Consider the following 16,443-nt stretch of genomic DNA (forward strand, 5'->3'; position numbering starts at 1 on the left):
AATGAGAAGGGAAAAAGGAATTGGGTGTGAATTTCAAAATAAAAGATGTGAAGTTTTTGGGAAAGTGTGGAATACGTAGAAAAATGATGAACAGTTGAAATTTGGAATGGGTTGAATCGGTTGAAAAATGTAGAAATGAGAAGGGAAAAAGGAATTGGGTGTGAATTTCAAAATAAAAGATGTGAAGTTTTTGGTAAGTGGGAAGTTGTGGAATAGGTAGAAAAATGATGAACAGTTGAAAGTTGGAATGGGTTGAATCGGTTGAAAAATGTAGAAATGAGAAGGGAAAAAGAAATTGGGTGTGAATTTCAAAATAAAAGATGTGAAGTTTTTGGTAAGTGGGAAGTTGTGGAATAGGTAGAAAAATGATGAACAGTTGAAAGTTGGAATGGGTTGAATCGGTTGAAAAATGTAGAAATGAGAAGGGAAAAAGGAATTGGGTGTGAATTTCAAAATAAAAGATGTGAAGTTTTTGGGAAGTTGTGGAATACGTAGAAAAATGATGAACAGTTGAAATTTGGAATGGGTTGAATCGGTTGAAAAATGTAGAAATGAGAAGGGAAAAAGGAATTGGGTGTGAATTTCAAAATAAAAGATGTGAAGTTTTTGGTAAGTGGGAAGTTGTGGAATAGGTAGAAAAATGATGAACAGTTGAAAGTTGGAATGGGTTGAATCGGTTGAAAAATGTAGAAATGAGAAGGGAAAAAGAAATTGGGTGTGAATTTCAAAATAAAAGATGTGAAGTTTTTGGTAAGTGGGAAGTTGTGGAATAGGTAGAAAAATGATGAACAGTTGAAAGTTGGAATGGGTTGAATCGGTTGAAAAATGTAGAAATGAGAAGGGAAAAAGGAATTGGGTGTGAATTTCAAAATAAAAGATGTGAAGTTTTTGGGAAGTTGTGGAATACGTAGAAAAATGATGAACAGTTGAAATTTGGAATGGGTTGAATCGGTTGAAAAATGTAGAAATGAGAAGGGAAAAAGGAATTGGGTGTGAATTTCAAAATAAAAGATGTGAAGTTTTTGGTAAGTGGGAAGTTGTGGAATAGGTAGAAAAATGATGAACAGTTGAAAGTTGGAATGGGTTGAATCGGTTGAAAAATGTAGAAATGAGAAGGGAAAAAGAAATTGGGTGTGAATTTCAAAATAAAAGATGTGAAGTTTTTGGTAAGTGGGAAGTTGTGGAATAGGTAGAAAAATGATGAACAGTTGAAAGTTGGAATGGGTTGAAAAATGTAGAAATGAGAAGGGAAAAAGGAATTGGGTGTGAATTTCAAAATAAAAGATGTGAAGTTTTTGGGAAGTGGGAAGTTGTGGAATAGGTAGAAAGATGATGAACAGTTGAAAGTTGGAATGGGTTGAATCGGTTGAAAAATGTAGAAATGAGAAGGGAAAAAGGAATTGGGTGTGAATTTCAAAATAAAAGATGTGAAGTTTTTGGGAAACCACTTACCTCTGTCTTCAAGTTTGATGTAACGAGGGCAGCTTGGTGTCACCTTGACAGAGGCCAGACAGGCAGCCAGGTAGTCTTTGACGTGCTTGTCAGAGCCCTGCGTCAGCCGCAGAGAAAGCTGGTTGCTGTGCTTAAAGGAGTTGGTCTCCATCACGCTCAGCTGGCCGGGGCCATCCAGTGACGGCGAGTCGCATTAGAACAGCAGCTGGAACCTGCACACCATCAAAAAAATCAAATGAATTAAATTTATTTTTTTTAAAAAACAAGCGGCTCCCATAGCGAAAACATCTTGATGTCGAGGGGGGGTAGGTGGGGGGGCAGCGGAGTACCTGAGATGGCTGCAATTCTGCTCTGACTGACATTGACGAAGAAGCTGCACCAGCATCTCAGGGAATGACGCAAATTCAATCAATAACTCCTGCTGGACTTTCAAACTAAACAGAAAAATAAAAGAGCACTTGAAAAAAAAAGCACATTGATGCAGGAAATGGAATTGTGGCTACTTCTTAGGCAAACCTTTGGAAATCTTCCTCAGAGATTGTGAGGCTGAAGAAAAAATGCGGATCCTCGTCATTGGTCAATCTTACCAAAAGATCCTGATGAGCAGAAGAGAGACAATGGATTTCAGGTCGCTTCACTTAAATCTCCCATTAAAGGGTTTCCACCAGCATTCATACCACAGAGTGGGTAAAGAAAAGACATATATGAGCGTAACTCAATAGGCTTCTAGAAAAGGCTGCCACAAAGAAAACCAACAAGAGCCAAAGTTACAAGTCAGCAATCCAAAGCAACTAAGACAACTAGAATTTTGCAATTTCTGGAGAAATTGCGTGTGAAGGCGAAATGTATGAATAACTTCTTCGGGGAATGCTGCCGAACGATGTGGAAACGTGTTGAATTACTTGAGAAATGTAGAATATTTGGAGAATTTGTGGTGAATTTCAAAATAAAAGATGTGAAGTTTTTGGTAAGTGGGAAGTTGTGGAATAGGTAGAAAAATGATGAACAGTTGAAAGTTGGAATGGGTTGAATCGGTTGAAAAATGTAGAAATGAGAAGGGAAAAAGGAATTGGGTGTGAATTTCAAAATAAAAGATGTGAAGTTTTTGGGAAGTTGTGGAATACGTAGAAAAATGATGAACAGTTGAAATTTGGAATGGGTTGAATCGGTTGAAAAATGTAGAAATGAGAAGGGAAAAAGGAATTGGGTGTGAATTTCAAAATAAAAGATGTGAAGTTTTTGGTAAGTGGGAAGTTGTGGAATAGGAAGAAAAATGATGAACAGTTGAAAGTTGGAATGGGTTGAATCGGTTGAAAAATGTAGAAATGAGAAGGGAAAAAGAAATTGGGTGTGAATTTCAAAATAAAAGATGTGAAGTTTTTGGTAAGTGGGAAGTTGTGGAATAGGTAGAAAAATGATGAACAGTTGAAAGTTGGAATGGGTTGAATCGGTTGAAAAATGTAGAAATGAGAAGGGAAAAAGGAATTGGGTGTGAATTTCAAAATAAAAGATGTGAAGTTTTTGGGAAGTTGTGGAATACGTAGAAAAATGATGAACAGTTGAAATTTGGAATGGGTTGAATCGGTTGAAAAATGTAGAAATGAGAAGGGAAAAAGGAATTGGGTGTGAATTTCAAAATAAAAGATGTGAAGTTTTTGGTAAGTGGGAAGTTGTGGAATAGGTAGAAAAATGATGAACAGTTGAAAGTTGGAATGGGTTGAATCGGTTGAAAAATGTAGAAATGAGAAGGGAAAAAGAAATTGGGTGTGAATTTCAAAATAAAAGATGTGAAGTTTTTGGTAAGTGGGAAGTTGTGGAATAGGTAGAAAAATGATGAACAGTTGAAAGTTGGAATGGGTTGAATCGGTTGAAAAATGTAGAAATGAGAAGGGAAAAAGGAATTGGGTGTGAATTTCAAAATAAAAGATGTGAAGTTTTTGGGAAGTTGTGGAATACGTAGAAAAATGATGAACAGTTGAAATTTGGAATGGGTTGAATCGGTTGAAAAATGTAGAAATGAGAAGGGAAAAAGGAATTGGGTGTGAATTTCAAAATAAAAGATGTGAAGTTTTTGGTAAGTGGGAAGTTGTGGAATAGGTAGAAAAATGATGAACAGTTGAAAGTTGGAATGGGTTGAATCGGTTGAAAAATGTAGAAATGAGAAGGGAAAAAGAAATTGGGTGTGAATTTCAAAATAAAAGATGTGAAGTTTTTGGTAAGTGGGAAGTTGTGGAATAGGTAGAAAAATGATGAACAGTTGAAAGTTGGAATGGGTTGAATCGGTTGAAAAATGTAGAAATGAGAAGGGAAAAAGGAATTGGGTGTGAATTTCAAAATAAAAGATGTGAAGTTTTTGGGAAGTTGTGGAATACGTAGAAAAATGATGAACAGTTGAAATTTGGAATGGGTTGAATCGGTTGAAAAATGTAGAAATGAGAAGGGAAAAAGGAATTGGGTGTGAATTTCAAAATAAAAGATGTGAAGTTTTTGGTAAGTGGGAAGTTGTGGAATAGGTAGAAAAATGATGAACAGTTGAAAGTTGGAATGGGTTGAATCGGTTGAAAAATGTAGAAATGAGAAGGGAAAAAGAAATTGGGTGTGAATTTCAAAATAAAAGATGTGAAGTTTTTGGTAAGTGGGAAGTTGTGGAATAGGTAGAAAAATGATGAACAGTTGAAAGTTGGAATGGGTTGAATCGGTTGAAAAATGTAGAAATGAGAAGGGAAAAAGGAATTGGGTGTGAATTTCAAAATAAAAGATGTGAAGTTTTTGGGAAGTTGTGGAATACGTAGAAAAATGATGAACAGTTGAAATTTGGAATGGGTTGAATCGGTTGAAAAATGTAGAAATGAGAAGGGAAAAAGGAATTGGGTGTGAATTTCAAAATAAAAGATGTGAAGTTTTTGGTAAGTGGGAAGTTGTGGAATAGGTAGAAAAATGATGAACAGTTGAAAGTTGGAATGGGTTGAATCGGTTGAAAAATGTAGAAATGAGAAGGGAAAACGAAATTGGGTGTGAATTTCAAAATAAAAGATGTGAAGTTTTTGGTAAGTGGGAAGTTGTGGAATAGGTAGAAAAATGATGAACAGTTGAAAGTTGGAATGGGTTGAATCGGTTGAAAAATGTAGAAATGAGAAGGGAAAAAGGAATTGGGTGTGAATTTCAAAATAAAAGATGTGAAGTTTTTGGGAAGTGGGAAGTTGTGGAATAGGTAGAAAGATGATGAACAGTTGAAAGTTGGAATGGGTTGAATCGGTTGAAAAATGTAGAAATGAGAAGGGAAAAAGGAATTGGGTGTGAATTTCAAAATAAAAGATGTGAAGTTTTTGGGAAACCACTTACCTCTGTCTTCAAGTTTGATGTAACGAGGGCAGCTTGGTGTCACCTTGACAGAGGCCAGACAGGCAGCCAGGTAGTCTTTGACGTGCTTGTCAGAGCCCTGCGTCAGCCGCAGAGAAAGCTGGTTGCTGTGCTTAAAGGAGTTGGTCTCCATCACGCTCAGCTGGCCGGGGCCATCCAGTGACGGCGAGTCGCATGAGAACAGCAGCTGGAACCTGCACACCATCAAAAAAATCAAATGAATTAAATTTATTTTTTTTAAAAAACAAGCGGCTCCCATAGCGAAAACATCTTGATGTCGAGGGGGGGTAGGTGGGGGGGCAGCGGAGTACCTGGGATGGCTGCAATTCTGCTCTGACTGACATTGACGAAGAAGCTGCACCAGCATCTCAGGGAATGACGCAAATTCAATCAATAACTCCTGCTGGACTTTCAAACTAAACAGAAAAATAAAAGAGCACTTGAAAAAAAAAGCACATTGATGCAGGAAATGGAATTGTGGCTACTTCTTAGGCAAACCTTTGGAAATCTTCCTCAGAGATTGTGAGGCTGAAGAAAAAATGCGGATCCTCGTCATTGGTCAATCTTACCAAAAGATCCTGATGAGCAGAAGAGAGACAATGGATTTCAGGTCGCTTCACTTAAATCTCCCATTAAAGGGTTTCCACCAGCATTCATACCACAGAGTGGGTAAAGAAAAGACATATATGAGCGTAACTCAATAGGCTTCTAGAAAAGGCTGCCACAAAGAAAACCAACAAGAGCCAAAGTTACAAGTCAGCAATCCAAAGCAACTAAGACAACTAGAATTTTGCAATTTCCGGAGAAATTGCGTGTGAAGGCGAAATGTATGAATAACTTCTTCGGGGAATGCTGCCGAACGATGTGGAAACGTGTTGAATTACTTGAGAAATGTAGAATATTTGGAGAATTTGTGGTGAATTTCAAAATAAAAGATGTGAAGTTTTTGTTAAGTGGGAAGTTGTGGAATAGGTAGAAAAATGATGAACAGTTGAAAGTTGGAATGGGTTGAATCGGTTGAAAAATGTAGAAATGAGAAGGGAAAAAGGAATTGGGTGTGAATTTCAAAATAAAAGATGTGAAGTTTTTGGGAAGTTGTGGAATACGTAGAAAAATGATGAACAGTTGAAATTTGGAATGGGTTGAATCGGTTGAAAAATGTAGAAATGAGAAGGGAAAAAGGAATTGGGTGTGAATTTCAAAATAAAAGATGTGAAGTTTTTGGTAAGTGGGAAGTTGTGGAATAGGTAGAAAAATGATGAACAGTTGAAAGTTGGAATGGGTTGAATCGGTTGAAAAATGTAGAAATGAGAAGGGAAAACGAAATTGGGTGTGAATTTCAAAATAAAAGATGTGAAGTTTTTGGTAAGTGGGAAGTTGTGGAATAGGTAGAAAAATGATGAACAGTTGAAAGTTGGAATGGGTTGAATCGGTTGAAAAATGTAGAAATGAGAAGGGAAAAAGGAATTGGGTGTGAATTTCAAAATAAAAGATGTGAAGTTTTTGGGAAGTGGGAAGTTGTGGAATAGGTAGAAAGATGATGAACAGTTGAAAGTTGGAATGGGTTGAATCGGTTGAAAAATGTAGAAATGAGAAGGGAAAAAGGAATTGGGTGTGAATTTCAAAATAAAAGATGTGAAGTTTTTGGGAAACCACTTACCTCTGTCTTCAAGTTTGATGTAACGAGGGCAGCTTGGTGTCACCTTGACAGAGGCCAGACAGGCAGCCAGGTAGTCTTTGACGTGCTTGTCAGAGCCCTGCGTCAGCCGCAGAGAAAGCTGGTTGCTGTGCTTAAAGGAGTTGGTCTCCATCACGCTCAGCTGGCCGGGGCCATCCAGTGACGGCGAGTCGCATGAGAACAGCAGCTGGAACCTGCACACCATCAAAAAAATCAAATGAATTAAATTTATTTTTTTTAAAAAACAAGCGGCTCCCATAGCGAAAACATCTTGATGTCGAGGGGGGGTAGGTGGGGGGGCAGCGGAGTACCTGGGATGGCTGCAATTCTGCTCTGACTGACATTGACGAAGAAGCTGCACCAGCATCTCAGGGAATGACGCAAATTCAATCAATAACTCCTGCTGGACTTTCAAACTAAACAGAAAAATAAAAGAGCACTTGAAAAAAAAAGCACATTGATGCAGGAAATGGAATCGTGGCTACTTCTTAGGCAAACCTTTGGAAATCTTCCTCAGAGATTGTGAGGCTGAAGAAAAAATGCGGATCCTCGTCATTGGTCAATCTTACCAAAAGATCCTGATGAGCAGAAGAGAGACAATGGATTTCAGGTCGCTTCACTTAAATCTCCCATTAAAGGGTTTCCACCAGCATTCATACCACAGAGTGGGTAAAGAAAAGACATATATGAGCGTAACTCAATAGGCTTCTAGAAAAGGCTGCCACAAAGAAAACCAACAAGAGCCAAAGTTACAAGTCAGCAATCCAAAGCAACTAAGACAATAACAAAGGCAAAAAGTAACAGTAGGCCAGCTGGTAAGAGTCCTAAATGTTGTAAATGATCCCGAGGTTTGCCACATTTTATGTTGGCGTTTCGCTAGAGGACTGACTGCTCTTGAAATATGCAATAATTTAAAGCAAGGAGTGCTCAAGGACTTTCTTATTCGAAATAAATGCCATACTCACTCGTTTGCAAACGGCACTTGTGCTCGACTGACGCTCAATGGTGACGCGGATGCGTGCTTTTCTGTATTAACAGGAAAACATACCTTATCATACAGATGAAACCATTCTATTTTTTTTCCTCCGAAATCAGTAACTTATCCAGGTAAAGTAAAAGAGCTTCGGATGCAAGGCCAACCTGGCTGCACAAAACAAAAGCCAATACGAGACAGATACAATGAATTACAAAGAAAGAACAAAGAGAACTTGACAGTACAATGACAGTACACGCAGGTAGCGCAACTCGCGCGTGAGAGTCGGGCGCTCAAGCAGGACGCGTACGCGGCTAACTTGTCAAATGACAAAACAAAAACAAAATACCAAAGTACCTTTCATCACAGTGTCGACATCTAATTATGACTTTGACAACATCGCTAAAAACTGCCTCCATGTTGGCCCGCCGTTGCGATTGTATTTTTTCTTCTTTGGTAAGCTTATCTTCTTCGCCGGCGGACTGTCGGCAAGTTACGCGTTACCGCTCCCTTTTGGGAGAACTGGTAGTGCCGCAAACTTGATTTTATATCAGTGTGCTGTACCTGCGTGAAGCTGGCCCCCCACCCCCCGCAAAATTTAAGCAGAATAGTCTGTTTCGTTTGTGCTTCGTTTGTGCTGGTTTGTGCAGCAAAAATTTCGTTTGTGCTGCTATGGTTTTTTTAGTTATGAACGATTCTTTTATAGGTCATCCAGAGTTCGCCCAGCCCCCCATCTGCTCAAAATGGACCCAAAATGGTACCATTCGTTTGTGCTTCGTTAGTGCTGGTTTGTGTTCTATTGTTTAATAGGTACATAGAAACCCTTAAGGCAGAGACGGGACAGACGCTCGTTCATGTCAAGACGGAACATACTTTATTGTGCTCTCCCCCCAGCAACATACAACCCTCACAACGGTTCCTACCCCGCCTATCACTACATCCCCCTTTCTCAATGGGAAATAAACTTTGTGTCGAAAATTAGTACAACAGATTATTTCCTCAACAACAAGCTGAAAAAGGTGAAATGTTTTACAACTCAATACCATCCCAATATATGAACCCAGTGGCAACAACTTAACTATTAAATAATTGGTATTACCAAATCTGACAGCCCAGACCCTGAAGTTAAACATGTGAACTCAAGTAACATAATCTTTAAGGTACTCTGGGGTCTTCCCGACGCGAGAAGGATAGCGTCTCTCAGATTCTGGTGAACCAGAGAGTACAACAGGAGAGACCGGTCCTTTCAGAGTCTCTGTAGAGTTGCTTTCCCCCATATCAGGGACAGTGATGTGTGGTTCTGGAGCCACAGGTGTGCGTGAGAGATGATACCTGTTTCGCCGGAGATTTCCCCCAGATGTTTCGACGATGTAGGATCTTGGTGTGTTCGCTGTGGACACTACAGTACCTCTCTGTTGCATGTCCTTGACCCACACATGGTCTCCAGGTTGTAAGGCAGGCAATGTGTGAGCTCTATGTCGTTTGTCAAAATTCAGTTTTTGTTTTTGTCTGTAGCTCTGCTCCTTCCTCTTCACATCTTCCAAATCCGCTCCTTTCGGATCTAGCTGAGAGGGAATGACCGGAACAGTAGTACGTATTTTACGCCCCATTAGCAGTTCAGTTGGACTACAACCATTTGCTAAAGGTGCGGCACGGTAAGCCATTAAAGCTAAGTAGGGATCACTGGACTTTTTTAGTAGACTTTTGACAGTCCTTATTGCCCGCTCCACCTCCCCATTACTCTGTGGGAAATGTGGACTGGATGTGACATGTGAAAACCCCCACATCCGTGCAAACCTTCTGAACTCTTCAGATGCAAATTGCGGACCATTATCTGAGCGTACAACCACAGGGATACCATGTCGAGCAAAAATAGATTTACAGTGGGTAATCACAGCGTCCGAAGTTGTACACGAAAGCTTGGCTACCTCACAAAACCGTGAAAAGTAATCTACAACCGCAAGATACTGGTTTTTACCGAACTGAAACAAATCTACCCCGACTGTACACCATGGTCTTGAAGGAAACTCAGTTCCTAACATTGTCTCTCTGTTGTTAACTCGCTCACGGGCACATGTGTCACACTTCTCAATGAGTTGCTTTAAATCTTTGCTAAGACCTGGCCACCACACAGATTGTTTAGCACGTTCTCGGCACTTAGTAATTCCTAAGTGACCTTCGTGAAGTTTGTTTAGCATGTCATCTCTGAGTGTTTTTGGAATGACCAGCCTACAGCCTAATAACAACAACCCATTCTGAACAGTCAGTTCACCTGCAAAAGGGAAATATGGCATAAAAGTCTTTTCAATCGAAAACTTGTCTGGCCAACCACTTACACAGAACTGCTTAAGCTGTCGCAAAATGTCATCTTTGTCCTGATGAGACTGAATCTCTTTAAGTCTCTTCTCAGTTGCAGGGAGGCTGTCCACTACGGCGTCGGCGTAGAGGTTGATCTCCTCCTCCCGTAATCTGTCCTCCGAAGACGTCACCGGTGCTCTTGATAGAACATCAGCCGTTGCGATTTCTTTGCCCGCCACATGGGATATGGTGAATGAAAATCTCATGAGACGCATTTTCAGGCGTTGTATACGTGGAGGTAGTTCGTCCAGATTTCTCGCGCCCAGCAGAGGGACTAGAGGTTTGTGGTCAGTTTGAATGTGAAAGTCCTTTCCAATCAAAAACTCTGCAAACCTCTCACATGCCCACGTTGTGGCTAGCGCTTCCTTCTCAATTTGCGCGTAGCGCTGCTCGGTGGTGCTCAATGCGCGTGATGCATACGCCACTGGTTTCCAGTCCATACTGCTTGTTTTCTGCAACAATACAGCACCCAGTCCATAAGAAGATGAATCTGCTGAGACTAGCGTATCAGCTGAAGGATCATACAATGCCAGCCCAGGAGGTGTTGTCAAGTCTATTTTTATGCTTTCAAAAGCCTGAATCTGCTGAGGTCCCCATGACCACATGTTTGTTTTTCTTAACAGATCTCTGAGTGGACGTGTCTTTTCTGCTAAGTGTGGCAAAAACTTTCCCAAGTGATTTGCCATTCCCAGAAATCTTCTCACCTCGGAAATGTTGGTTGGTTCCTTCATGGCTTTCACTGCATTTAATTTCTCTGGGTCGGGGCTAACTCCAGTTGCCTGAATGATCTGACCCAGGAACTTGATTTTAGTCTTTGAAAATTCACACTTATCATTAAGTGTCATGCCCGCGTCCCGTAGACGTGTGAGAGCTTCCCTTAGTCTTTTGTCGTGCTCTTTCTGATCCACTCCCCAGATGAGGACGTCATCCATCTGACACACCACTCCCTCCAGGCCTTCTAGGATTTGCTGCATGCGTTTCTGAAAGTGTTCTGGTGCTGAAGATAGTCCAAAGCACAGTCGATTGTAGCAATAGCGACCAAAAGGAGTGATAAAGGTTGTGAGCAGTGATGAGTCTTTTGAAAGAGGAATCTGCCAGAAACCTGCATTGGCATCTAGTTTTGAAAAGACCTTGGCACCTGAAAGCTGTCCAAGCGTGTTTTCAACTGAAGGTAGCTGGTGCCTTTCTCTCAAAACAGACTTATTTAGTTGAGTGAGGTCTGAACATATTCTCACTCTGTCACGTGCGGGCTTGGGAACCACCACCATAGGTGCACACCATTCTGTAGGCTGCTCCACCTTGGAGATGACTCCTTGTTGCTCCATACGAGAAAGTTCCTCTTTAACCTTTGGCAGTAAAGGGATAGAAATGCGTCGTGGAGTTGAAACGGAGAATGGTTGTGCTTCTGGTTTAAGTACAATATGGTATTCTCCTTTCATGATTCCAAGCCCTGTGAATAGCTCTGGAAATTCCTGCTTGATTGTCTCTTTATTGTCCAAAGTAGCTGTATCAAGCCTAGCCACTAGCTGTAATGCAGTGGCTGCTTGTCTGCTCAGTAACGCTGTACTTAGCCCTTCAACCACATAAATGTCCTCCATTATGCTTTTGTCTCTTCTTTTGAGAGTCGCCGAAAACTTGCCTTTAACCTTTAACTGCGACCTGCCTGGCCCCATCAGCACTTTTCTGGTTTGCTTTAGTTCTTTGAATTGTCCTTTTACATACATGCCAGCTGGAACTGCTGTCACATCCGCGCCTGTGTCAATTTTAAACACAGCGTTAGACTTGTCCATTTCTATTTCTGTCATCCACGGATCTGAAGATTCACAAGCCAATGAACCCAAAAATGAAATATCCTCTGAAGAAAAATCCTCTAATCTTTCTAGATTGACCTCATACATTTTCGTGGACCTGCACATTCTAGCAAAATGTCCCTTCTTCTTGCAATTATTGCATGAGGCATCTTTAGCCGGGCATTGCTGATAAGCGTGACCTTTTGTGTCTCCACATCTTGTGCATGGTTTGGCTTTGGTGGAAAATCCTGGTTTCCACTGCATTTTGTTTTGTTTGGGTCTGGCGCCCCCTTGTGGTTTGATGCGTACACTATCAAGTTGAGTATTAACGACGTCTCCCTTGAAGTTTGTTTTCAGCATTTCTTGTTGTTTCTTGACCATTTCACTCTGTTTGGCTTTTGTAACTGCTTTTTCTAATGTAAGTTCTGGATCCAGTTGCAACAGTTCTGACAAACGCTTGTCTCGAAGTCCAACTACAAGCCTATCTCTGACCATCTCATCGTGTAGTTGTCCATATCCACAGTGTTCAGCTAAACAATGAAGCGCGGTGATAAAGCTGTCTGCCGACTCGCCTATCTCTTGCTGCCGCTGATTAAACTTAGCTCTTTCAAAAATTATATTTCTCCGAGCTACAAAGTGAGCATCCAGTCTCTGCGTGACTCTGCAGTACTCACTCATTTGTTCTGGGGTGAGGTGGAGGGAAACCAAAATGTCCTCCGCTTCTTCTCCCATACTGTAGATTAGTGCATTCACTTGGTTCTCCTCCGCTTGAGTTTCCAAACCTGATGCGATGCGAAACCTCTCAAAGCGTTTTATCCATTTGGGCCAGTCTTCTGCCTTGAACGTGAATTTTTCCGGTGGCATTACTTGATATTGCGCCATCTTTTCGAGCCTCGTTGTTTTCTTCCTCGTCTCCCTTAGCGTTAGCTCCTGCCTAGCCGTGCTAGCGGACTGAAGTTACTTTTATCACTTTCAACGTCCTGTCTTGCTTGGGACTTACTCTAGTCCAGTAGTCTCTTCGCTTCGACACTTTTGGATCCCACTTCTGACACCATGTTCTATTGTTTAATAGGTACATAGAAACCCTTAAGGCAGAGACGGGACAGACGCTCGTTCATGTCAAGACGGAACATACTTTATTGTGCTCTCCCCCCAGCAACATACAACCCTCACAACGGTTCCTACCCCGCCTATCACTACAGTTTGTGCAGCAAAAAATGTTCGTTTGTGCTACTTCCGTTTCGGAGATATTACACATTTATTTTATAGCAATGACGTCACCCAGCCCCCCACCTGTCTCCAAATGGACCCAAAATTGTACCGTTCGTTTGTGCTTCGTTTGTGCAGCAAAAATTTTCGTTTGTGCTGCTTCCGTTTCGGAGATATTACACATTTATTTTATAGCGATGACGTCACCCAGCCCCCCACCTGTCTCCAAATGGACCCAAAATGGTACCGTTCGTTTGTGCTTCGTTTGTGCAGCAAAACATTTTGTTTGTGCTGCGATGGTTTTTTAGTTATGAACGATTCTTTTATAGGTCATCCGGAGTTCACCCAGCCCCCCATCTGCTCAAAATGGACCCAAAATGGTACCGTTCGTTTGTGCTTCGTTAGTGCTGGTTTGTGCAGCAAAGTTTCGTTTGTGCTGCTTCCGTTTCGGAGATATTACACATTTATTTTATTGCGATGACGTCACCCAGCCCCCCCCCCCCCCCACCTGTCTCCAAATGGACCCAAAATGGTACCGTTCGTTTGTGCTTCGTTTGTGCAGGTTTGTGCAGCAAAAATTTCGTTTGTGCTGGTTCCGTTTCGGAGATATTACACATTTATTTTATAGCGATGACGTCAGGTAGCCCCGCCCCCTTGTTTATTTCCAAACGACCCAAAATAGTGCCGTTCGTTTGTGTTTCGTTTGTGCTGGTTTGTGCTGCAAAAATGGTACCGATTGTGCCGCAAAAAAAATTGTTGGCGTTCAGTGAATCATTCAATTTGTCATTTATTTAATACTAATTTATTTTCTAGAGATGTCAAATCCTTGCTCCATGGATCGTTAATTAACCATTTGTTTGTGCCATTGCAATTTTTCATTATTAAAATCATGCTTCTTCATTAACCCCCTGTCATGTTTATTCTTTTCCACTTGACATCATGATAACTCCTTAATTCTTACACATGTATTATCCAACTAATTACCATGCCAAGTGACCTCTGCAGACAGGTGTTGTGCTTGATTTGGTTCCCCCGTGAGATTTCGTTCCCCCTGCCGCGGGAAAGCGAAAACCGATGTCGTACGGCGTCGTACGGCGTCAGCACTACGTTGTTTTCAATAAAAACATGAAGAACTCACGTTTGCGTCAGTCAATTTTAATTTTTATAAAGGATTATTCTCATTTGATATCTTTAAATTCATCCGCGTTTTGCCATTGAAGCGGGGTGCATTCAAAGACCAGTCGTACAGGCGGAATACTCAACCACTTCACCAAAACGCAACAATATAATTACGTGAGCTCTTTGCATAAACCTCGATGCAAAGAAACTCCTCTTTTTGGGTACAGGCTACAAGGAGTATAGATTACAAAGGAGACTTTATACTTAATTGTGATCATCATTCATCCATCCATCCATTTTATTTTATTACTCAGGTATTTTCAAGGCAAATTAATATTGTTGCATTTATTAATTTGCTTTAACATGACAGCGCAATATAATTAAATGCTGACACTACAGCAATGTCAAACGTGTTCATTTAAGAAAAAGCCACACACGTTTTGTGATCAAATCTTTCATAACGAGAATGATTTGAGTGAATTGATTTGAATGAATAATTGAGAAGAAATTTCAGTTCTGAAGGCTCCTTTTGTCCCAAGCAAAGTGACAGATGGTGGGGAGGGGGGATAAAAATTGTAACAAGAACTCTATAAAAAATGTCAAGCCGTGAGGATATGTTTAAGGGAGGGAACCTGTTCAAATGTGCCACCCAACCTGAAAGGACCCCCAGGAAGACAGAAAAAAAACTGCTGGAGTCCAGCACTGACCGTTCTCAAAATAAGGGGGGGGGGAACATATTCTCACGGGGCAGCTGTGAGGATTTGTTCCCCCCTTGTAATTTGGCCTAGGAATGAGGGAACCTGTTCAAATTTTCCACACAACCTGAAAGGACCCCCAGGAAGACGGAAAAAAAACTGCTGGAGTCCAGCACTCACGGTTCTCAAAATAAGGGGGGGGGGGGGGGACATATTCTTACGGGACAGCTGTGAGGATTTGTAACCCCCTTGTAATTTGGCCTAGGAATGAGGGAACCTGTTCAAATTTGGCACACAACCTGAAAAGACCCCCAGGGAGACAGAAAAAGAAACAGCTGGAGTCCAGCACTCACCGTTCTCAAAATAAGGGGGGGGAACATATCCTCACGGGCAGCTGTGAGGATTTGTTCCCCCCCCCCCCCCCCCCCCCCCCCTGTAATTTGGCTTAGGAATGAAGGAACCTGTTCAAATTTTCCACACAACCTGAAAGGACCCCCAGAAAGACAGAAAAAAAACTGCTGGAGTCCAGCACTCACCGTTCTCAAAGTAAGAGGGGGGAACATATCCTCACGGGGCAGCTGTGAGGATTTGTTCCCCCCTTGTAATTTGGCCTAGGAATGAGGGAACCTGTTCAAATTTTCCACACAACCTGAAAGGACCCCCAGGAAGACAGAAAAAAAACTGCTGGAGTCCAGCACTCACGGTTCTCAAAATAAGGGGGGGAGGGGTGGACATATTCTCACGGGTCAGCTGTGAGGATTTGTAACCCCCTTGTAATTTGGCCTAGGAATGAGGGAACCTGTTCAAATTTGGCACACAACCTGAAAAGACTCCCAGGGAGACAGAAAAAGAAACAGCTGGAGTCCAGCACTCACCGTTCTCAAAATAAGGGGGGGGAACATATCCTCACGGGCAGCTGTGAGGATTTGTTCCCCCCTTGTAATTTGGCCTAGGAATGAGGGAACCTGTTCACATTTTCCACACAACCTGAAAGGACCCCCAGGAAGACAGAAAAAAAACTGCTGGAGTCCAGCACTCACGGTTCTCAAAATAAGGGGGGGGGGACATATTCTCACGGGGCAGCTGTGGGGATTTGTTCCCCCCATGTAATTTGGCCTAGGAATGAGGGGACCTGTTTAAATTTCCCACACAACTTGAACAGACCCCCAGGGAGACAGAAAAAAAACAGCTGGAGTCCAGCACTCACCGTTCTTAAAATAAAGGGGGGGGGGGGGGGTAAACATATCCTCATGGCTTGACATTTTTTATAGAGTTTTTGTTACAATTTATATCCCCCCTCCCCACCATCTGTCACTTTGCTTGGGACAAAAGGAGCCTTCAGAACTGAAATGTCTTCTCAATTATTCATTCAAATCAATTCACTGAAATCATTCTCGTTATGAAAGATTTGATGACAAAACGTGTGTGGCTTTTTCTTAAATGAACACGTTTGACATTGCTATAGTGTCAGCTTTTAATTATATTGCGCTGTCATGTTAAAGCAAATTAATAAATGCAACGATATTAATTTGCTTTGAAAATACCTGAGTAATAAAATAAAATGGATGGATGGATGAATGATGATCACAATTAAGTATAAAGTCTCCTTTGTAATACATACTCCTTGTAGCCTGTACCCAAAAAGAGGAGTTTCTTTGCATCGAGGTTTATGCAAAGAGCTCACGTAATTATATTGTTGCTTTTTGGTGAATTAATGAGTATTCCGTCTGTACGACTGGTCTTTGAATGCACCCCGCTTCAATGGCAAAACGCGGATGTATTTAAAGACATCAAATGAGAATAATCCTT

General features: G+C 41.4%; 1 protein-coding gene across 1 annotated transcript in view; it reads right to left on the reverse strand.

The window, feature by feature from the left end:
• The window catches only part of LOC133167245 (uncharacterized), a 116,150-nt gene extending 103,342 nt beyond the window's left edge, over window positions 1–12,808 (reverse strand). Inside the window, exon 1 of the mRNA XM_061297870.1 lies at window positions 12,286–12,808. Within this exon, the coding sequence (XP_061153854.1) occupies window positions 12,286–12,493 (208 nt within the window). The 5' untranslated portion in view covers window positions 12,494–12,808. The remainder of the gene's footprint in view (window positions 1–12,285) is intronic.
• Between the last annotated feature and the right edge of the window lie 3,635 nt (window positions 12,809–16,443).

Source organism: Syngnathus typhle, linkage group LG14, assembly GCF_033458585.1.
Source record: "Syngnathus typhle isolate RoL2023-S1 ecotype Sweden linkage group LG14, RoL_Styp_1.0, whole genome shotgun sequence".
In the NCBI taxonomy this organism is placed as follows: Eukaryota; Metazoa; Chordata; class Actinopteri; order Syngnathiformes; family Syngnathidae; genus Syngnathus; species Syngnathus typhle.